The sequence below is a fragment of the Falco rusticolus genome, chromosome 3 (assembly GCF_015220075.1).
Source record: "Falco rusticolus isolate bFalRus1 chromosome 3, bFalRus1.pri, whole genome shotgun sequence".
NCBI lineage: Eukaryota > Metazoa > Chordata > Aves > Falconiformes > Falconidae > Falco > Falco rusticolus.
Window position 1 is genome coordinate 101,936,175 of NC_051189.1, and position 22,936 is coordinate 101,959,110.

Here is a 22,936-nt window from a genome sequence, read left to right on the forward strand (position 1 = left end):
CCACGGTTGTTACTTGACTTAGTTTTGGTGGCAGTTGAGAAGACCTACACCAAAGTTACCAATCAGCAAATCTGCTCCAGACTTGTCAGATTATTGCACGTTGACATGCGCCCAAAAGCTGAAATGAAACACAGTTAAAATTAAAATGCAGCCTTACCAAAAGCCAGATGCTTCATTACGAGCTGAGCTAACCTACCTGCCAAATACTGCTAACCTGCATGAGGCAGGTGATTAATTTTTTACAAGTCTGCTTTCGTAACTAGACATCTGTCCTCTATTCCTAAAACTAATATCTCAGGGCAAACGATATTTTTTTTCTTCTGGGTACTCCAAATTACATAAAACTTATATATCATGAAAATTATATTGTGTGCATTCAGTATGAAGGTATAAGGGGGGGTGGGGCAGTTCGTATTTCAGATTGCTTTCACACCAACGTAACTCCATTGGAATAATTTCTGGTTTTATACTTTCTTATTTTTATATGTAAGAAGAGTAAAAAAATCACATCCATAATGTACCTTGTAACCTGGAATGTCAGTATATGTGGTTATAATATAGATTTTCCATTTTAATCAGTCATTGTTCCAAATAACAGGCTGAATCAGTGGAAAATGTGGTGTCAAATTACTCAGTTGCTCTCTCAAAGTACGTTGCAGCTTTCATTATGAGCAGGGGTTTATACTTTCTTTCCTTGTGAAGAATAGCTCGAGATATTCTCTGATACGTGCCGTGAAAAGGAGATGATCCATTACAGCATCTGCTATATACATACACATAAGCAAACTACGTTGCTTGCTGTTGGTGCAGCAAAGTCAAATAAACTTTCTCCTCCCTCCACATGTTTAAGAAATAATTTAGCAAGAGTTGCATATTTTCACCGAAACAGTTGAAACATGCTAGTGATCAATTTACTTGCGCATGGTAAAAATAATACAGGTTGCAGACAGATTTGTAACACAGTTTTTAAACACCTGTTTTTAATGTTTCAGTACCCAATAAAGCGGAGGAACTCCTGCTCTTGGTTTGCACGCAGACATTCTGTGCGCTGGGGTTTAGAAGCCTGCTGCCCGGGTTCCAGATGCAGCCCTGGTGGAGCAGTCAGCAGCCCCTGCGGGCACCGCGTGGGTACGGTGTCGAGAGCTCCTCGGCACTTCGGTTACAGACACCAAAGTGCCCCTCAATGAGTTTTGCTCTTTGACATGATGCTACAGCCAGACAGGCGTCCTGGCAAAAACCCATCGTCCTCACCAGAAAGCGAGCTCCCCCCTTGCCGCTTGCAGGGAACGCCCCTCGTGTGAAAATACTGCTGGGCCAGTCCTGTGGAGAGTAAGGGAAAGGACGTGAAAGAGATTGAGCAAAGTGATCCATTAACAGAGCACTTAAGTGATCCTTACATTTTCGTAAAGTGGGATTAATTGTTGAACATGTGCTTTAAGTTTTCTACCAAGTAAGGGTACATGGATCAACTGGCAATTAATCATGTAACTTGCTGTTGCTTGGGTTACTCAGTGGCAAAATCTGGGCTAAGACATCTCTCCCCGCCGTGCACGGGCGTTATGAGAGGTTGTGTCACACGCGGGCGTGTGGGCTGCCAGCTGCCCGAGAGAGCACGAGAAAGGGAAGCAAGCGGCAGAATCTGCGCTCTGTTCCTGCAGAGCTCTTCGCTGCCTTTCAGGAGATCCATTAAGCTTTCCCTCGTAAAAATCAGATGCACTTTGGGTATCGGTTGTAGTGGCTCGTATGCCGCTGCTTCCTTCTGATGGTTTTCTGGTGAATGCTGTTAACGGGATCCTCCTTTGCCCCTGTCTGTGCCTTTGGTCCCTTTGATTTTGGGATCCCTTGGGATGATGGCATCTTCTTTTTGCTCTGCCACCATTACTCCTGCCCACATCTAACAGGCATGAAGCCCCCATGTTTCTGAAGCTTTTACTGGATGTCTCAAGAGCAAGTCGGGCGTAATGATGCTAGAGCCAAGCTTCCCATCGCTGTCCAAAATCTGCCCATTACTTTCCTCTGTCTTTAGGCAGACCATACCTTTCTTCACGCCATTTAAGTCTGTAAGTTAGCCTGGTTGCTGAAGTGTGCTATATTTAGCTGTCCCTGTGCCTGTATCAAAATAGCAGTATCAGCGTATCATACGTGCCCTGCTCAGGACATGGATGCGCCCATTCTGCTGTACCTAATAAGCCACACGTTGCTGTCCCCTGGGCTGTCTGCCTGTGGCAGGGCAGTGGCTAGCATTCGGGATGCCCACAGCATGCTGCGGCGGTGCAAACAGAAATAGCCAGAAGGGAGTGGGTCGAAAGGGAGATCACGTCTGGGTTCTGGAGAGCTGCTGGGAGCTGAGCTGTGCTTGCAGCCTGGGTATGGTTCAGGCACACGGGGCTTAGTCCCAAGTTTTCGACCCCCTGCTAGCATCTTCACCTGAGCACTGCAGGGAGAGAGACCTGAGCCTGACCGAGGTGGTTGCGACATGTCGGGATTAAGAAACTGGAGCAGGGGTGCTTGCGGGGGCCAGGACTGCCAGTGCCGTGGCTCTGCTGCTTGTGCGCACTGGGATGCAGCGCTTTGGTTGTGAGCACGTGGTGCAGGAGGGATGCGAGTGCCTGTCTCCAATGAGCCCGACTGTTGCCAAAGCCAGGACCGTGCTGGATGCAGCCAGGGGGCGAGGGTACGGGTGCTGCGTGGTGGGGGGGCCGAGGTCCCACCGCCACCCCCTGTCCTGTGGATCCTGGCCTGGCGTGTTGTTGTTATGATTGCTATGGAAATAATTTCAATGTGTTTTGTAGTTCTGAGATGCTGTGTCTTGCATTGTTTGGCTGGAAAGCTGCTTGACTGGTTTTAGAGGGTGGCTGTACGTGCACAAACACTAGCTGATTTTTTTTGTGGTGGAAAGTAGGAGATTCACAGCATGGTTTTAATTAGAATCGCTCATTTAGTCTTTCACTGCAGTGTGTTCTTTAGTTGAAAGATAATTTAATTTTCTTTGTTTTGGAAGATTTCCGTGCTTGTCTGTGTGAAATGTCTTTATTTACTGTGCCTCATTGTGCTTTGTGCATAGCTTTGACTGTGAGGAGAGTCAAACCCGAACACTTCCCTAGGCTGTATTATTTTTCACCTGCTGTGGCTTTTAATACAGTCTCACTGCTATACATGTACGGAGTGCCTGCGTTCCAGGAGAAAAAACACCGGAGAAAATTGGCAAAGCCTGCAGGGTTAGATTTAGCCGTTAAACACTCATTGACTTGAAGAGGAATAGCACGCCTAAGAGTTGTGAAATGCCAAAGAAGTGTAACTGGTATGGGGTGGGTTGGCTTTTTGTCTCTGAGAAGTCTGCAGAAGCAAACAAAGGCAAAATGAAAAAAAAAAAATATGCTGTTGCTCTTTGCAGAACTCTCTATCAGGATCCTGTAACACCCCCTGTGCTACGGGGAGTATTTGGTGTGGCTGAAACACAGTGCAGCACAGAGCTGCTGTGTTCATACGTGTAACGAAATTTAGGTAATGTTTGTCATCTTAGAGTAGAAAAAAAAAGCTACATAAGGTATGTATGTCTTTCCCCATATATGCAGGAATTCACAAAATGGCTTGGAATGTGCAGCTTTTTTTAGAAAAAAGATATAGACAGCCTTTATTCATCAGTAATCCATAATAATCCTGCAATAATTTTCCCAGTGACTTTCAAATTAATTTTCAACCACTTCTCTTGCAGTGGTGTTATTTTCTTTACGTGGGCCTTATGTCTCGGTGCTTTTATTCTGCAGTAATGTAATATTCCTCAATATAGACACAAATATTGTTACCGAACATAGGTTGTAGAGTGTTATGGACTACGGAATGGCTTACAGTTACAGATTATTACACAAACTCCACCCACAGCTGCAAACATCAGCTTCCAGGGACAAACAAATCTAGACCACAACTTGCAGGCACATGTGCTAGCAGCGTCGAGGTACACAAGTAATCTCAAGCACATGTCCTGAACACATCAAAGCCCCATTTTCTAATCCCTCCCGGTTGTGAGGAAAACCTTAAAATATGCGAACTGCCGTGGCCCTGCTGCTGGCTGCAGGCGCCCTCGCTGGGGTGGCGGCGGACTGGGGCGGTTGTGCAAGGAGCAAGGCGGCACGGTGGCGGTGCTGGCGCAGGCTGTGGCTCTGCGGGATGCTGGTGTCGGTGAAGGTGCTGACGCTCTCAGCCCAGGTAGATGGTGTATGGGTAGTTACTGTAATCACAGGGCAGCATTAACTGAGAAGCCTGGCCCGAATAGCAGATGCTTTTAGGAAAACCATCTGATGAGTAAAAGCATTATTCTGTTCCTCCAGTCTTGACTAAAGTAAATAAAATAAAGAAAAATATGATGAAATTTGCCCTTTAGCCTCTCGTATCTCCAGTTGTTAGCAAATGCACTTTTCCCTCTTTGTAGCAGAAAAGCATGTAATACGTGTTCAAATTTAATATAAAAATGAACGTTAGCAGCAATAGTGCTCGGGGCTGTATTTTTGTTGTGATTGCAACATGCACCCCAGTTTTGACGCAACAGCAAGGCCACTGAAAATGCACGTGGTGCTGCTGCAAGATTGCCCGTGTGCTGCAGAGCTGAGGTTGGGCCGGGGGGGTTGCTGCAGTCTTTGCACGCGAATGAGTTGCCCCTTGCTGCACCGCTGTGCTGGGGGAAGGGAGGGACATCAGCTGCGTCTCAGGCATGGGCAGGGAGGCTGGAGGTCTCCATCTTCCAGCTGCAACCACCTGCTGCCCGCCCTGCGTTGTTGGGTGCGAGGTACCTGAAGTCAGGGTGGAGAAGCTGAAGCACTGAAGCTCAGCAGTGCTGGAGCTGAGCCTGCCCTTCCCTGCTGAGCGAGCAAAGGGCTGCAGAGCAGCCATCTGAGCGGGTGGTCCCGTAGCCCTGCGGTGGAAGCCGTAGGTGACCGCCCAAAGTGCGTGCTGGTCGTGGGACACCCCGCGCTGGAGCGTGGCCTGGGCTGGCACAGGGGCACGTCTGCGTTTGGGCTGCTTTGGCTAACCGTAGGTGGCTGCAGGTGAGCTCATTGCCTCAGTTTCTCTCTGTAATCAGGGGAAGGCTTGTTGGTGTAGGGTTCAGGGAGCTATTAATTTTGCCTTGATGTGAACTTCTGAAGCAGCCCAGGCAGGTCACACCTTCAGAGTGCACGCCTTGCTGTGCTGGCTGCGAAGGCAGTCAAAGTGACTAGACCCTGTTGTTGTCCAGCCTGTGCATGTTAAAGTTAGGTGGCGTGAATCACCTCGCTTTTCCCTGTTTCTTTTTGACTTGATGTGTTGTGTGTAATTACGCGTAGCTGGGCCCAGCAGGCTTTAAGATCCTACCGGTTTGCCAGGACCGAGGTTTACTTCTTAGGTTAGACACCCTGGCAGGGCGTGAGTGTGGCAGGAGGAGCAGTGCCTGCTAAAGCTCTGCTGTGCCTACTGCTGGCTGGGGGCTTGACATGTGCCAGAGCCTTTGTGTCTGAGGTCAGCAGGTCGATAGAGCTGCTGTCTTGGTTTGTGTGCAAAAACACAGGGCCTGGCCACCAGCACTCACCGTACCTCCCTTCAAAGGAGAAGGTGCTGCCCTCAGCATCCTCCTTGCATCCTGCTGCGGCAACTGCAGCAAGGTGTCGTCCGTTTGCAGCAGCGGATTAAGCTGCTCCGTAAAGCTCTTACTGGCAAGTTCTGCCATTAACATTTGCAACATGTTATTTGGCTGTCTTGCTAGCTTTAAGCAGGGCTGTGGTATTAGCTTGTCAGTATTTGGATGAAATTCTAGTGCAACAGCTGTTGCTAAAGAATGTTACTCAACATGACAATGTTTAGAATGATCAATTGAAAATAGTCTGTATATGTTGAGAAAGTTTATCTAAGAGACTTTTGTGCTTCTTTTATTTACTTGTGGTTGGAGATCACAGGCCTTTCAGTTCACTTTAGTCCCTGTGGCCTGCTGGGCAGAGCTGCTGCGTTATGTGTGTTGGTCAGAGCCTGCTCTGTTGCATCCTTTGATTTTTTATTTTGGTAAAAAAAGTGATGTCAACCAGTGGCATCACCATTGCCCTCAAACAGTTTACAGTGTGGAATCCAATCTCGCTGGATTTTTCACAGTTTAGTCAGACTGCCTTGGAGGTCAAAACCTTGAAGCTGAGCTATAAGATATACCTGACCTATTTTTATGGCTGCAGTAAGATGTTTCCGTGGCAGGCACGCTCTCAGATAAAACTGCAGCGTAATCGGAGCTGTAGGACCAGGTGGATCAAAGGTGGCTTGTGGAAGGAGAGTAGGACTAGAAGTGTATAGTGACCTGGCAAAATGCACTGCCCTTCTCTGCTCCCAGGCAGGAGTCACAAACAGCCTCTTTATGAATCTTGTGCATGTGGCGACAACACTTTTTTGGAGTTGGGATGCAGAACCTGTCTTGAGGGATATACACATGCAGACAGCGCTCTTCTGACTCCAAAGAGTGAGGGGGTTGCATTAAGCTGCTTTACTCCCCAAGGAACACGGGTGTAAATCATGTGAGGATTGGAACCAGAGCGCTGCATTTTCCATCGTGAAGAAAGAGTTACCCGGCCACATGGCACAGTTACTGGCTTTTATTTTATAAGAAGGCTGAAGCCCAAATTGATTAAACATAGAGCAGGCTGGAAATATGTAAAAACTTGTTATGAAATTTTCTCTGCTCTAATCAAGTCATGTATCCATGATGAAGCAAAAGCTATCTGGCAGAGCTGGAGACGGGAACTCGATCAGCCTATGCCCCACTCACTGCTCCTTCAGCTGTGAAGCCATCCTTGCTCTGCACTTTTATAAAATGTCTTGAAATGCTCTCCTTCTTCAATTAGTTTCTGCATTAAAAAAAAAAACACCAAAAAGCGGACAGAGTTACCAGGAAATTTGGAAGCCATCGGTATTCATGTGACTTGCAGAAGCAGTGAGGAGGTTTATTTCAGCTCTCCCGCCAGCCTCCCTCCCCGCTCCCTCCATTCCCCAAAGGCAGAAGGCAGGCAGGGTTTGACTCATGGGCTGCCTATTATAACAAGTCCCACTTGGGATGTTGGGCTCTGTAGCGTGCTAGTGCACTATGTGCTTTGTCTGCCTCTATCACTGAGTTTTCAGTTCCTGCTCTGTGCTGTGGCCTTTGACTCCGATGGCTAATTAAATAGCAAGACGTCTTACATAAGACTTTTTTTTTGTCTTTTTAAAGGAGTTCTTGGCAAATCCAAGAAATTAAGAATTGGAAGTATATTTATAGTAATTTTTGTGGCAACAGAACAGTAAGTCCAATTTTCATGTTATGAATATGGCTCAGTATTTATAGCTCTCCAAATATTTACAGAGATAAAGCCTTTAAACATAGCCCCAGCTTTCTGTCTTCAGTAGCAGTTGAAATAAATGTCGTTTGGATAGGAGTTAAAATTTCAGGGGAAAGCAACCATTTCTGGTCTAATACCGCCTCACTGGTGTTGCTGAACCCCAGATGTGTTCTGCCTGGGCTGTGTTGCCCCCGTCCCGTGCAAGCCCGCGCAGATCTCAGTGTGCAGGAGCGGCCCGCCAGGAGCCTTGGCCTGGAGCAGACAGCCCCAGCGGAGCTGGGCGCCCCGCTGCTCTCGGCTCTGCAGGGGCGGCGTTCCAAGTGCCGCAGATCGTGCCACGCTGGCGGGCCACCGAGTGACAGCACGGCGCTCGGGCCTGGGGGTGCCTGACGTCTGGGGGAGCCGCCGGTGGGCACGGGCAGCAGGGCTGAGCGGCATCAGTGAGGGCATCGCGCCCGTCCTGCTGGCGCTGACGGCACCTGGCACACGCCTGAGCATCCCGGCCTGTGCTCAGCCACAAATGGGAGCGTGCTGGATGCAGGCGATGTGTCAGCGGCATGACGAAAGGCAGGTTCGCAAGTACAAGCTTGCCTGGGGTATCTGCTTGAGAATATGTAATAAATTCCTGTTGCAGTGCTCCGGTGATTTATTTTTTTTTTAACTGTTACATGGCTGTGGGTGTGACTGTCCAAACTGACAGCTGTTACAGATGCTGAGGGCAAATGTTTGAGTGGCAGCTGAGTAGATCGAGGGGTTGGGTAGTTCAGGGAGGGCACTAGTGCACTGGACTTACCCCCAGACCCAGAATTTTAATCGTGGTTTCCAGAGCCCCTCTCTCCGTTGCCAGCCTCCATTTACTTAATGCAATTTAAAGCCTCCCTGTGCTTCAGCTTTGTTCTGCTCAGGATCGCACCCAGCTGCAGGTGCGCGCGAGCTGCCGGGGGCAACCCTGAAGGCTCTCACACAGTGGCCATGCAGTAGGGCAAGCTGTCCGGGGGAGCAGCTCTCCTCCCCTGCGACAGCCAAAGGAAAAGGTCTGCATTTAAGTGGCCTGCCTGGCATGGGTGTCCTCTGCATCCCTCCGCGGGGAGCAGCTCTCTGCAGCCCTGTCCCACGGGGAGCTTTGGGAGTGATGGTGGGGAGGGGGCTGGCTGCCAGGCTGGGGAGCGTGGGGAGGCAGCAGGGGTTAGGGGAAGGACGTCTCTTCAGTCTTCTGCTAGAAGATGGCATGAGAGCAGTAATGACTTCCCGGTGTCCCAGTGAATAAGGTGCCCAGGACCTACACGTTCATTCTCCTTTTCTGATGGGCATCCCTCTTGTGAGTCTGACAGTTTCAGGAGCGGTGTGACTTGGGCTGGTTTCTAGGTACGTGTATTTTTGAGGAGGAAAATCCTTCCTAGAAATAGGGACCAGCGTCTTGCGGCTGTTTAGACAAGGAGATTGCATGGTTGTGCTGAGAGCCAGCAGCCACGAAGCCTGTTTTTCCCTGGATAGAAACCGAAATTACTTGTGAGCCAGTGACTGAGTGTACAGCATTCTATTACATTAAGATTAATAATTCCTCGCAGCGTATTTGCAGCTGGAAGTTTTATATAGATCTTTATTCATCATGATGTGAACAGCTGCTCTTTTGCTGCACTGTTGAATTAAAGTCCAAGTGGCAGCACTAGAAAGTGCCACATAAAACACACTCCTGCTGTTTTCCATTCACTCTTCCTGTCCAGCTCTCACCCTCTGCCCAAGCTTAGCCCTTTGCAGGAGCAAGCCATCTTATTTTTATTTGTGGACTGACTACACTTGGATCTTAAAACAGAGTTTGAGTGAATCCAAGGAAAATTAGTTTTAGAAAGGAAAAATAAATCTTGAAAGCAGCACAAAAAAACCCCTGTAGGAATTCCTGTTACATTTTTACTTGAAGTAAGTGAAGGACTAAGGGGCAGTAGCATGTATATTAAGTCAGAAAGGGCATAAATTAGACACTTTTATTGGTTAACTGTGTCAGATAAAGTTCAGCAGAAGCTGCAGAAGAGAAGAGGGTCACCTCAGCTCCTAAGGAGGTGTTTTATTTTCTGGGTTTATTTATTTATTTGTTTAATTATTTCTTAGTCTGAAGTCTGTCTGCTCTGCTGCATCTCGAGTAAGATGCTCCTCTTTTTTTGTTTTTGGTTTGTGCTCTCACAAGAGAACAGAGTGTACAGGAGCATCCCAGTGGGCCAAGTTTAGCACCTTCATTTTGACTCCATGCCAACAAGGAGTCTGGGCCTGAGCTTTGCACCTCATCCGAAAACTGGAAGGGGTACTGCTCAGGACGATGTGCCTCTCTCAGCCCCAGGTATGCTGTGCTGCAGCAGCCTGCATCCTTCTGGGTGGCCAGAAACCTAAAAAGCGCGAAGGGCATGTGTGTGGTACGGCAGCGGCTGAAGCACGTGCACCTGCAGAGCGTGATGCTGAAGGTGGAGAGAAATGGCTCAAAAGAAGCGGGGATGATGCGCACCGCTGTGGTGAGTGGGTGCTGCAGCGGTCTGCAGATACTGCATGCCTGGCTGTGTCTGCAGTGCCAGGGCTGCTCTGTGTCCCTCAGCGGGGGGTTGCCGGACCTGGAGCCCACCCTGTAGCGCAGGGGCAGCTGCCTGCTGGCTCCCTGCAGCTGCCCTGGCCCGCAGCGGGGGCGCCCGGCTTCCCCCTCCAGCAGGGGGGCCTGAGTCCCTGTTAGTCAGCGAGCCACCGCGCGTGGCACTGGGTGCTAAGCCCTTTGGTTTGGGGGAGGAGGCTGAGTGGAGAGCATCTACAGCCACCTGCCATGGGCACCTGAGATGTGTGTTTTCCTGAAGCCTCCCCTAGCAAAGGAGTTTGGAGCCAAAAAGGGGCAGAACAGGTGGAGGGAATTTTGCAATGAGGAAGGCAGCCTTTTTGCATCTTTTCCACCAGCGCCATAGGCTGCTGGCTCCCTCAGCCTTCAGTGGGAGGCTCTGGGTGTCAGCCGGGGGCACGGAGGCAGGTGAAGGTCGGGCGAGATCTCTGCGGTGCACACCAGAACAGATGCCCAGACTCCTGACTTCGCCCTCGGTGCCTTCGCTTCACATCACAGTCATTGCTTGCAAGACCAGCTTTTCCCTCTTCCCATTTAAGCCCATGGTGCGATGGCTTACGTCTTCTAGTGCTTCTCCATGGTAGCTGAAAGTACATTCTTTTTCTTAAAAATCAGATTGATGACCCTATTTTTATGTGTGCTTGGTGCTCGCAGCTGAAATCAATACCCAAAATGTTTGTGTATTTTCTTTGTAGTTCAAATAGTTTGATGTTCAATTTGGTTTTTAAAAAAATCAGGATGCTGAGCACTTGCTGATGCTACTTTTTGAGGCTGTATATTTGGTACTTTTTCAAGATGTGACAATTTGTTTCATTTTATCATTCACTTGTGCAGTTACAAAAAAGACCTGCTGCTTGAGAAAGTTCGCAATCAAGCGATTTAGCATGTCGCTCCCAGAGCTCTGGCTGAGAGAGGAGAGCAGCAATCACTTCATAAATTTCACTGTTTTATAGATTTTATCCTGTTTGACCTTTTTGAAAGCATTGGAATTATGTTCAAAACACTGATGGGAAAAAAAGGGACGGAAGCCCCCTTTCCCCAGACTGGGTGTTTAGTCTCACTTATGATTCTCTCCAGACCGACTCCGGGTGTTCCCTGAGCAGGTCTCAGAGTGCAGGTGGGATGGATGGATGTGTAAGGCAATGCTGAGCGTAAGCGCTGCGGTACCTGCTGCAGGCAGCGTGGCCATCCCTTACATGGTTGGATAAGAAAATGTCAATGTTGTCCTTACTATTTTTAGAGGCATAAGTGGGTGTATTTACTTGTTGCCTTTATTGTGTACTGAACGTACAAAGAACAGGCACACGTGTTTGTAGATGCATGGCTGATAGGGATGTTACCTGTGGAATTTTTGGGCACATCCTTATCATTAAGGATGCAACCCCCAGTAGCTTGCTGCCTGGCTTAGAGGGTCAATGTGAAGCCCCTGGTCATGCCCCACTTTGGTATTTGTGGGAGCTCTGCCCTGAGCGCCCTGCGCGGGGCTGAGCCCTAAATCAGCCGCTGCGGTCATTTCATGTATTTACAGAGTCAGAGTGTGAAGGAGTGGACTGCTGTTGGGTGTTTGCAGCCTTTTCCCAGAGCTCCCAAGGAGTGCGCTGAAAAGCTGTTCTGTGGGGCAGTTCCCTTTTTTCCTGGCGGCACGGGTGGGTGTGCAGGGTGTACCTGGCTGGGGGGTCCCGTCGGAACGGGGCCATGCTTTCGGTGGCCTCCCGGAGCCTCTCCAGGCACAGAGGGCTCCCTGTTATGACAGGTAGCTTTCTGAGCATTTAAACAGATACTTCGGCATGCCAAAAGCATAAAGCGCTTGGAAGGGAGCACACAGAATATTTCAACCATGTTTCTTAAAATAAATGCCGTGGCTTAAATAATAGAGGTTTTCTCACAGACTCTAGAATAACCACTGATGCTGAAATAGCATTTGAGTTATTGGACGTGACATTTGCAAAAATTCCTCAAAATTCAGTAACTATAGTGAGGTTTGGGGAGGTTTTGCTTTTTTTCACTAACGCTGGTGTTAAAAGCTCCTCACCTCCTTCTGCTCATCGTTTTTCAAGTCTGTTTAATTCCCATTGCCAGATTTCATAGATGTGCACCGGGCACACAGTTGGGATCCAGGCAGGCTGGGTGCGCTCATGTCTGGGATAAACCTCAGGTTATCGTTGCTGTAGGACTGAATCAGGCAGTACCTTGCAGTCGCTGTGGGCTGTGAGGGATGATGCAGACCGTTCCTCTTGCAATTTGCTGGCCGCCGGAGGAAGATGCCTGGCATTCAGCGCCGCGACACCTGGACGGGCAGAAACATTGAGCCCTGACGCACAGCGCTCGGCGCTCTCCCCGGGGAGAGGCTGGGGTTTGCTTTGGCACCCGGCGCCGAGATGAGCGGCAGTCTGCTGCTGAGAATCAAGACGTGCTGGTGGGAGAGGGCGTTGTGAAAGCGATGACGGAGAGGTGTAGGAATCCCAGGGAAAGCTTGGTGCGGTGGAGCAGTCGCCCAGCTGGTGCAGCCTTTCCCTTGCTCTTGCGTAAGATGATGTAGGGTGACAAAGAGCTTAACTGTGATCGGTCCTGTTTGGCTGTTAATTACCAGTAACTGCATCGCTTCTGATAGAGTTAGGGGAGTATAAAACAGGCCCACAGTTAAGTCTGATTTTGATCTTAGCAGCTTCAGACAATATAAATGCAAATATCATTTGAGACCAGTTCAGACATTTTCAGCAGTGTTGCTCAGAGGGAAAAAGAGCAGAGTAGTCAGTGGTCGGTCAGAACGAGAGAATTATGACCTACTTTCATTTCAAAACCCAAAAACACAGACCACAGAGGCCTTATCTGCATACCTAAGTTTTGCATGCATCTGCTTTTGCACTAAACCGTGTGACTGCTGTATCCTCACCTTTTTTTGGGAAGGAAAACTCATTCAAAAACATTGTGCACCTGATCCGGATTTGCAGCTAAGTCCTTTTGCACTTTCACAGCAGGGGAAAGTACAGCTCTTTCCACTTGCATCTACATATTGCCAAGCAAAGCATGCTTGGTAGGGAAGGCATATCCTTTATTATGAATGCTGTAGCTGAGAGCAGCCTTTGTCACCTGTGCTCAGCCGCTGAGTCATTAAGAGAAGAGCTTTGGACTGTGTTACACAGAGAAAAAGATAAAAATAGGGTGTCTGACGCATGCATCCCATGTTGCACGCCAGGAAACAGAATCGTTATACCACTGAGTACAGTATTCCAGAGCATGTTTGGAAAATATGCATGGATGTGAACGTGCAAGATCTTTCCTCACCAAGAAAAACACTCAGTCCCCTTTTCCCCCCGTCCCCTTTTACATCTGTCCTGTTGGATATTCCCTTTACCTGTTGATAAATCTGTCAGCCGGCAGTACAGCAGCTCTGCCTTCCCTGCCACCGCTCCCCTCGTTGCCATGCTGAGCGACATGATGGTAATGCTATGCTCCTGTATTTTGAGGGAGCCGCAGAATCTTCTTGCTGCGCCCAGCTGAGGGTAAGCAAAACGTTTCCCATTCTCCAGACACCTACAGCATGCTGAAAACTCCCAGAGCTCCACGCTGTCTGTCACAGAAATCGTGCGTGGGGTGCATGATCTAAAATTAGTCACCCAGTATGTGCCCCTTTAAATGTTAATCCTTGCATCATTTTCTTTTATTGCTTCTGTTGGCATACATGATTATATGACATAATACAAAAGTAAATAATGTGATGCAATGGGTAAAATGCAAAGGGAAATACATATTGGAGATCAGGCACCTCCTACGGCAGAATGCGGCATGAAGCTTCCAGTATGACGTGAGTGCGGATTTTGCCTGTTTTGAGGGCAGCAAAATCAACTGTATAGTGATTACATTAGTCTTTCTGGACGTTTTTGAGAATTCCCAGCTCCAGAAAACACGTTTGTTCAGTGCTGGAGCCACTACTTGTCCTCAGGTGCCGCAGTAGCTTCTGGGCAGTGGGTAAGTGTGGGGTAATGGACCCAAAGCAGAGCCCAGCATGGCTTTGCGACAGGGCCTTTAAAAAAATCCAAGCATAAATTAGTCTAAAGATCACAAACTTAAAAAACTAATGCAACACGTGCATCTGAGATCTTATTATTTATTTTCCAGCATGTGAATGCTTCTCGGGGGAGGGCAGGTGCGTGAAGCCGAGGCCTTTGGGTGTTTGGTGGCCTCCTGGTAGGAACCCGTGGGAAAAGCACAAGCCAAGACTTGGCAGGAGTTTGCGAGATACAACAGCAGCCAAGTTCAGGTTTAATGATAAAGCCTGAAATAGCAGAATCCAATGCAAGACCAACATTTTTTGTCCCCTTTGCCCGGATTCAGTAAAACATATGGGTACCTCAGTGTGTGATTTTGCTTTTGCTGAATTGAGGTTTGAGTTACTCGCTAGTCTATTTTTACCTTTTAAGCGGCCTTGTAATTCAATATGTGTTTGTTTTAATTTTACACTCTCTATAAAAAGCACCATCCATGACGAGTTGGAGAAGTGACCGCTGATAACGCGTAGACGTTTACCCGGCTGGTGTGTCACACTGCCTTATTTTCCCCCTGCAAACCTGCGTGCCACTCGATCAAAGCTGCCCCGCAGTACCCGTCACCTTGGCTGTGCCACTGTGGGATCAGCCCGGGCTGAATCCAGGTCACTCTGCCAGCCCCGCTGGTGCGTGCCTGGGCTGTCAGGTGTGGGGATGGGACAGCAAGGAATAGGATGGGGACTTCCCCGTGGCCACCAGCCGTTCTGGGAGCTTCCATTGGCGATGGGAGATATGCCTGGGCACAGCGTCCTTCCTCGCTCATGCCTCAGTCACCATGGTACCTGAATCACGGCCTCAGGCATTCCTGTTGCCGTCATTGTGTTCGGTAGCACTGGGAAGGCTCCGTGCCTGTGTTGGCACTCACCAGAATTTGGCAGAGCTCATGGAGCAAAAGTGACTAGAGGTCTTTTCTCTTAATAGCATTCCTGGGTAAAATACCCTGGGGAGATAGGCCTTACGTTATGATGAAGCCACCAATTACTTTTTAAGATTTAAGGAGAGTGAAGGCAAGCAAAACACAATCATCAACAACATTTGATACAGATGTGTCCACTCGCTTTCAGCTTTGCTTTGCTTTGAACTTGCGTGCACCATAAATAAAAAGTGTTGCTTCTTACTAAATTAAGGCCAGTGGTCTAATTTTGATCTGTCAGGTTTAGTGGCGGTGGGTGACTTGTTGCCAAACCCACCTGAACCGTTCGATTAGGAACCTAAACCTACGACAGAGCATGCTGGCTTCCTCTGTGCATCTCCTGGGAGCCATCATCACCTTGCCACGCTCCTCTCTTGGCAGGGGCAGCACCCTCCCCTCCTTGGGACCAGGCGTCGCAGCTGACTGCTGCAAGGTCACTATTTTTGTAAGACTCGTTTCCCAGCGTCGGGCAGCAGCGTTAAGCTGAGGTTGGAGCCGTCCCCAGGCAGCTCCACCCGTGGTCTCCTTCGCACCACCGTGAAACCGGAGTAGCTTCTTCAGGAGGGGGTGGGGATGAGGTCAGGCTCTGCTCCGGCTTCGGCCCCCGCCGGCGGCAGAAATAACTCTTGTCATCAGAGCGGTCACTGTAATGTGGATGAGGTTCAAGTCAGGCCCAGTAGCTTCAATGAGATTTTTGTGCGATTATAACAAGAATTTGACACACATGGTGAGCTACTCGCCGTGTATATGTGATCTGTTCCCATGCTGTCCCAGGAGGTATTTACCAGCATAAAAATCACTTAATGAGGGGATGTGTGAGGAGCAGCAGCCTGTGGCTGCACGAGGGACGATCCGGGAGGCTCAGGGATAGGTGGGTTGTGTCCTGCCCACTGGCAAACCCCGTCTGTTTTTGCCACCCTCGGTACTGGGAGGGAACATTGGCTTCATTGTGTTTTTTTGCGAAACGCCGCAGCAGAATTTATGCAGAGCTTTCTGTGGAGGTAGCGGGAGCACTCCAAAGCTCGCCCCATCTAAAGTGCCTCAGGTCCTTTAGGATAATGAGACATTTTCTGAGTGCACCTTTTTATTGTACCAATATTATGTTACAGGAAAAATGGAAGGGGGAAACTTAACACATAGCACCTGTCGCAAGTTCTCTCCTTGAATTAGGCTCTCCTGCTTATAAAAATTTAATTGATTCCTAGCAGTTTATGTGCATGGTGCTCAGTGGGCGTTTTCTGTTCTCTTGCCAGCTACACGGTTACTTAGAAAGCGAGCCACTCACGCTACAGCTGTTCATTGGGACTGCAGACGACCGCCTGCTGCGACCCCATGCTTTCTACCAGGTTCACCGAATCACTGGGAAGACCGTTTCCACCACCAGCCACGAAACGATACTTTCCAACACCAAAGTCCTGGAAATTCCACTTCTGCCAGAGAACAACATGAGAGCAATGTAAGACCCAAGCATCCTAGCAGTTTCCTCTTGGTTGCCTCGCTTGATTTCTTCTGCGTTGGGTTTTGTTTGTACACAATTTTCCTAGCATTTTTTTTTTCCAATTCTCTCTGTAATAGTAGGTTTTCACATCTTTGCCAGGACAAATTGCCCCTCATCAGCTTAACAGCAAAATGAACTTCACAAATATTTATGACAACTGATTGCTTTCATTCTAGAGTTTCAGCCAACGTGCTTATTTGCTATTTAAAATAAGTATCTCAGTTACCAAGCTGTAAATATCTCCTACCTCAGCTCCTGCATTTAGTTTCTAAATATGACACCTCTTGCTCCTATATGCACTAGCACAAGGAACAGGGCCTATTAAAATTTATCTTTGGATGTCAAAGGAAACTCGTAGAGAGCATTTCCAAATACCCGAGTGGTTTTTTGAGACAAATAAAACTACTCTTATTTCTTACGTAATAAAAATCAGCATTTTTCATGGCATTTGTTTAGAAGCAAAGCTTCTAGAATGAAGAGGAAGAGTAAAGGTGATACACCTTACAGGTTGGAGTTACTAAAGTGGGGTATATTTAGTCCTATGCAGGGAAGCAGGCATGGACGTCTTAGGATCTCTGGATTAGTAGAGTCTGAGTGACGATGAAGTGCCCCATAGGTCCATTACACACAGGTGAATTTCATTACAGGATTGTATATAAGGGCTCAAATATCCCCCTCTGTCATATCATGGCATATGCGAGACCCTCTGCATTATTTAATCCCATTCTCTCTGCCCCACTCGTTGAAGTGATCCTAGCCCTTATCAGAGTCCTCTCCCCCTTGGTTCAAATCACCCTGACCCTTACCCAGGTGTCTGCCTTGGGAGGAATCTGTGTGCTGGTGTGCACGTACAGCCCCCGGCGTGCGTGTCAGTGCGAACATGTCGTATTTATATAGAGACGCACGCACCTTAGTGTGTATGTATAGGGAGACAGAAAGATAAGCGGGTAGGCAGATGGAAGGCAAGCAAACAACACTGGAAAATCCCAGGGAGCTTACTAAAATCACAGTTTCGCTCCTTGTTATTCATAGAGTTTTCTGTGCCTTAATGAAGTGGGAAGCGGTACCAGGCACCTGAAGCCCTGCTGCATGCGCCGGTTATTAGAGGCTGGTTTGCAGTGTCATGTACAACATGCCCCGGAGTGCCTCATGTAAATAGAAGAGCCAGAATGCGTTTAGCTGCGTTGCCAGCTGGGCTGAGGGCAATGGCTCCAGACCTGAGGACCTCTGTCACTGCATTGTGTTAAAAGCCATGGCGAGTCTCAAAATTATTGCCCCCCTGCGCTGCCTGCGGCAGGCTGGCACGGCTTCACTGAGGTTATTGGGATTTTACCAGTCCGTACCCACGCGGTGCTTATTTGGCCCTCTGTTTATCCAGGTTGAATCACGTTTTTGGCCATCTAGGAACGTTGTTACTGTTTCAATCATCTTTCTCCCTAGAATAAAGGTAGTCACACAGTTTGGGAGCCAAGCTGAATATTTTCATGACGTGTGCCAGATTGTAGTAGAGCGCTCTCAAGAACCACAAACAATGCTTTGGCATATATCAGCCTTCCACATCAGGAGTCTAAAACCTCAAGTAGCGCTAACAATGAATTGGAATTTGGAGCCAAGGTCTTTTCTCACACATACTTTGTGTATTCAGGCCTTGATTCAGTGAAACACTGAAGCTCATCTGCATGTTTAGACTTTTGCACATTTACCTGCTCCTGTTGACTTAAGATTTTAATGTCCATGACCTTCCAAGCCTGAGTTTAAATGCTGTTTCTTCTCTGAACTTCACTGGCTCTGAACTAATTGTCGTTAAGCACTTTGAATTTATTTTACGAGTGTTGCTGTAAGAGGGACAGCATTGAGAAACACAATGTTTCTTCCATACCTTATGGATCTTTGTGTAGAATTTTGACATGGGTACAAATGTTTCATATTTCTTATGACTTCCCCAGCTAATATGTGTTGTTGAGAAGCTTTTGTACTTCCATTAGTTTCTTTGGTTGTATCAGCAAGGGCCTCTTTGTTATTCTGAAATCCATACTTCAGAAAAAATGCAGATCAGGACAGTGCTGCCATAGTTCTTGTTTGCACTTTGCTTCAGAACAGAGCTTCAAAGGTCTGGGGCAGGAATTAAACTCTTTGAGTGCAAAATAAAATTAAACTATGCATATTCAGCGTAATAAAATGCATGCCAGAGACCAGTATCCAGAAGAAATTGCCGTGTAGGCTTTGTAGTTGTGGCCAAAGCGGAGGTATTCTTGCAGTGGCTTTTTGAGCACGTATGTTTATATATCTTTTGTTCTGGGAACTTGCTCTGAAATTTGCTTTGACAAAAATCCTGATTTGTAAACCCGTCCAGGAGAAAACCAATGTTAAAGAAAAAGGAGAGAGAGGTTAGAAATAGTAGTAGTTCTGTCTGATGAAAAGTGTGTTTTTCCGTGATGTTGGAGGGAGGACTCTGAGTTTAGGTTTCTTTCATGCAGAGCTTCAGCTCAACGCTCAGCTTGAGAGTATTTCCAACTCATTCAATTCCAAACATGCTGACAGTAGAACTGACCTCAGGGAAAGCTGTGCTCATGAATAAGCATTTTCAGGACTGTGCCCTGGAATAAAAATCATGTCAGATTTTTCTCCAAATTATTTGTAACAGGCAAAATCATAAGTAACCCTCATTCTGGGTTAGTAACACTTGCCACGGTACTGTCTCATCCCATTGACGTTTCTAGTCTCGCTGTTTCTTCAGGCTTGGGTTAATCTGTAAGTACCATCCTTACAGGATGTGTTGGGGAGGAAGGATCTTCTAGATTTTCTTCCTCTGGGAACTGAAGTAATGTCCTAAATTTGTGTGCTCAACAGCAGCTGTTAGCTACAGATAGCCCCAATTCAGCTACTTGTGGATACAAGCACTACGCTTAACAAAGTCTGCTGAGCTCAGCCTGGTCATTGGGTCATGTCCGACTCAGATTTTTAAGAAGGATGTACAGGAGAGAGGGAAGATGCCGCATGGTCATGTCTTCCTGAGGTCTGCTTGAAACGGACTGCTCTGTGTTTCCTTTTGGATAGCATCGACTGTGCCGGGATATTAAAGCTCCGAAACTCTGACATCGAATTGCGCAAGGGAGAGACAGACATCGGTCGCAAGAACACACGCGTGCGGCTGGTCTTCAGGGTTCACATCCCACAGGCCAACGGCAGGACCCTCTCCTTGCAAGTAGCCTCCAACCCCATTGAGTGCTGTAAGTAGCAACATCCTTCTTGCGCTGGGTATTGTGCCACTGATGTGCTATACATTGGTTTTGCTTTGCCTTCTAGTCAGTGAACCTTAATTTGCTTTCCAAAAGCAGGTGGTTTATACTGAAGACAAAATATCCATGTCTTAGAAAAAATGTGTAGCTGCGTGCATTGATTTCTATAGGAAAGATTGTGCTTAAAACAGAATTGGAGTAATAGTAGACCTGGGAATGACAAGGGAGGGTTTGGGTTTTTTTTTTTTGGCTACTCCCTGTCATACAGGTAGCTGCTGTAGGAGTTTTCGAAAACAGCTATCATGTCCTATTCACCCTCTGTCTCTCCGTCGTAAAGCAAAAACCAGCAAACAAAACCCCAAACCCTTTGATGAGGACCTAGCAGTGTACTAGAGCTGCCACACTGGCACAAGCTCCCTGCGGCTTCAGAAAGCCTCCAGAAACCAGGTTTCCGCACTGGGGTCTCTTTGATTGAACAGGCTGAGTTTTATCAGATACACCGGGGCACCCTCCAAAGGCTGCATCATTCTTGCTCCGTGAGCCTCCTCAGCCTCCCACACACAAAACCAAGCCTGTTTGCTTCACGGAGCTTTAACGCTCCAGCCTAAGTGGTGGAAATGGAATTTCAGCCTAACTTCCAATGCTAATTCGGTCATCTGGGTGGACTGAAACAGTTTTTTAATGTTTTGTTGGATTCCACAAAGTGGATCTGTCTGATGCTGACAGGGTAGGGAGTAACTTACAATCCAGCAGGTATGTGGGTGTTGAGCTGCGGGGGTGGGGAGCAGCGAGGATGGGGAGGAAGGCTTGACCATCCCTAGCTCTGTGCATGCTGGAGGGTTGTGTCTACGCTTGTCCCTGCGTCATTGCCGGCTGGAGTCTGCACAGTGTGGCTGGCAGGTCCCTGAGCGTGTCAGCATTCGATCTCTTGGTGGCACGGTGCTGTATCAGGGATCAGTAGTTGGGAGGGTGCAGGAGGGAGCATCCCTGCATTCCTCCTGCAAAGGCAGTGTCACTGGCTCCAGACCGGTGACACCGCTCCACCCTCCCACTAGGGCAGTCCGAGCGCAGGAGAGGCAGAAGCTGTAGGAAGGGGCAGTGCTGTTGCTTCCCTCCTTCCCTGCCTGTCATTTAAATAGACGGACGAGCGTTGGCAGTGGGCAGGGCGTTAGGTTAAGGTAAGCCTGTGATACTGATGAAGAATAGCAGAGCCTTCTTACCTACAGCAGGTAGACTGGCATAAAGCCTGGTCTCCTGTCCAGGAGATATGAATGGGATGAATAATTTCCCCGTTGTTTCTTATTCAAGGGCAAGTTCTAGGCTAACAGGCGAAACAGAAAGTGTGAGGAGTCATGGTTTCATCCCACTCCTACTGAAGTTGACTAGGGCTTTTCAGCTGCTATATAGCAGGATAAGGCACAATTTGAATGCATCCCGAACTGGTCTGTGCAAAGGTGCCGAGCTCAGGAAGCCACTAAATATGAAGCCAACTGGATCTGTGTCAGTGAACTGCAGTTTTGAGGGTTGTGTAATGAGCAGAAGTGTGGTACGTGCATCCTGAAAGGAGCGGAAAACAGGAGAAAAAATAAGTGCTAGTGCTATTTCCAGTGCAGAATGTGAAATCAGCTGGTGCCAAAAACTTTGTGCATCTCTTAGAGCGTGTGACACCAGGAGGAACCATGTAATCTGGAGAAAATGTCACATCATCCCTTGAAGCACAGCCACACTCACTCCGTGTCCCAGTTGGGGGGTATAAAATATGTGCCATGAGAACACCGGATTCTGTTTGCATGGGTCCCCTTGTGCTTTGGCACTGGGGTGTGGGTGGAGGGGCATGCTGTAAGTGCTTCTGCTGTGCCACGAGGCCCATGGCTGCTGCAGGACACTTTCCAGAACTGACAATACAGTACAGTGACTGGAACAGAGTTTGGACATGGATGGTTGTCTTGTCATGTGTGCCTTGTAAGCACACAGCATATATGTTATAGATAGCAGAAAAATTTAAAATAAACGAGTTTCAAGGAAAACACACTTTTGGATCCAGTGCAGCTCAAGCAGAGTTTTGAACAGCTTGTTCTCTGTGAGCCTTTCAGCTCCATGCTGCTGTGTTTGATAACCCTGTTGTTTACAGTCAAGGCGCTTGAAAACCAACCATGTTTCCTGCAAACCTTCTGACCTTTCTCTATTTCTATATCAAACTCACCTTATCTAATGAGGGTAAGAGTTAAGTTATTCACTAATGCAGTATTTACTTCTTTGTGTGTATGTGTGTTTGTGGTTGCACTTTTTTTTTTTTTTTTCTGTCTATCTTCCTTATAACTCTGCAGCTCAAAGATCTGCCCAAGAACTGCCTCTGGTGGAGAAGCAAAGTACTGACAGCTTTCCTGTTATTGGAGGGAAAAAAATGATACTGACCGGCCATAACTTTCTGCAAGACTCCAAAGTCATCTTTGTGGAGAAAGCACCAGGTATGTCTTTTCAATCTAGACTCCGGTCTGCCTTTTTTCCCCTGTTTTAAAATCTCTGCCAAATGATGAAAGCGTAAATGCGGTAATGACATTTTCTTCTGCATGTAATCTGTTTTCCATGTCAGCGGGCAAAGCTGTGAAAGTGATCTGAGCCGTGCCTGACGCTGAGGTTTGGCGCTGTGGCAGGTGTAGTTACAGGTAGACAATAGTGGCATTGAAAGACAACGTTTGGCATTTGTGCTTGTAACAAACGTGGCTGTGTGGGGCAGGAGCTGTGAAAGGGGGTTGAAGCCTCTGCTGGCATGTCCCGGTAAAACCTGCAAGGTGGTGCATCTTGTTAGACTTCTCTGTAGTCTGTGGAGGCAGTAGGGCTGGTGGGACGGGCGTGTGTACCTGTGCCACCTCTGTCTTGGTGGCATCGCCAGGCACCGCCTGCGTTTGAGGGATATGTTTCTGGTTTACACTGAGGATCGAATGGGACCGCTCTGTCACCCGGCACAGCTCCTGCAGTGTTTTGGTGATGGGACCAGTCCTCCTGGGGAAGGTCCAGGACCAGGCTGGAGCAGGGCGAGCAGTGCAGAGTGGGTGCTGGGGTGGGGAAGGGAGGTGCCTGCAGGAGCGGTGGGATGTCTGCTGGGTGGCGGGTCACCGAGTGACAATGCACCCGTAACATGTGCAAATGCCCCTGCGGGAAGAGGTGCTGGGAGCGGCGCTGTGAGTCAAAGTCAGGCTTTGAAACGAGATCGTGAAGGGTAGTTTTGAGCCTTGTTTTGGAAAGGGTTTCCGTGGCGCTGGCACAGGCCATGGATTCCTCAGCTGCCAGCTACCCCCCCCCCCCCCCCCCTTGAACTTTAAACAGT

At 48.2% G+C, this 22,936-nt stretch overlaps 1 protein-coding gene across 3 annotated transcripts in view; it reads left to right on the top strand.

The window, feature by feature from the left end:
* NFATC1 (nuclear factor of activated T cells 1) overlaps positions 1–22,936 on the top strand; it is a 111,637-nt gene that overhangs the window by 27,561 nt on the left and 61,140 nt on the right. For all 3 annotated transcript variants that reach the window (XM_037381382.1, XM_037381383.1, XM_037381384.1), the window contains exons 4-6: positions 16,125–16,327; positions 19,427–19,599; positions 21,936–22,076. In XM_037381382.1, the coding sequence (XP_037237279.1) occupies positions 16,125–16,327; positions 19,427–19,599; positions 21,936–22,076 (517 nt within the window). The remainder of the gene's footprint in view (positions 1–16,124; positions 16,328–19,426; positions 19,600–21,935; positions 22,077–22,936) is intronic.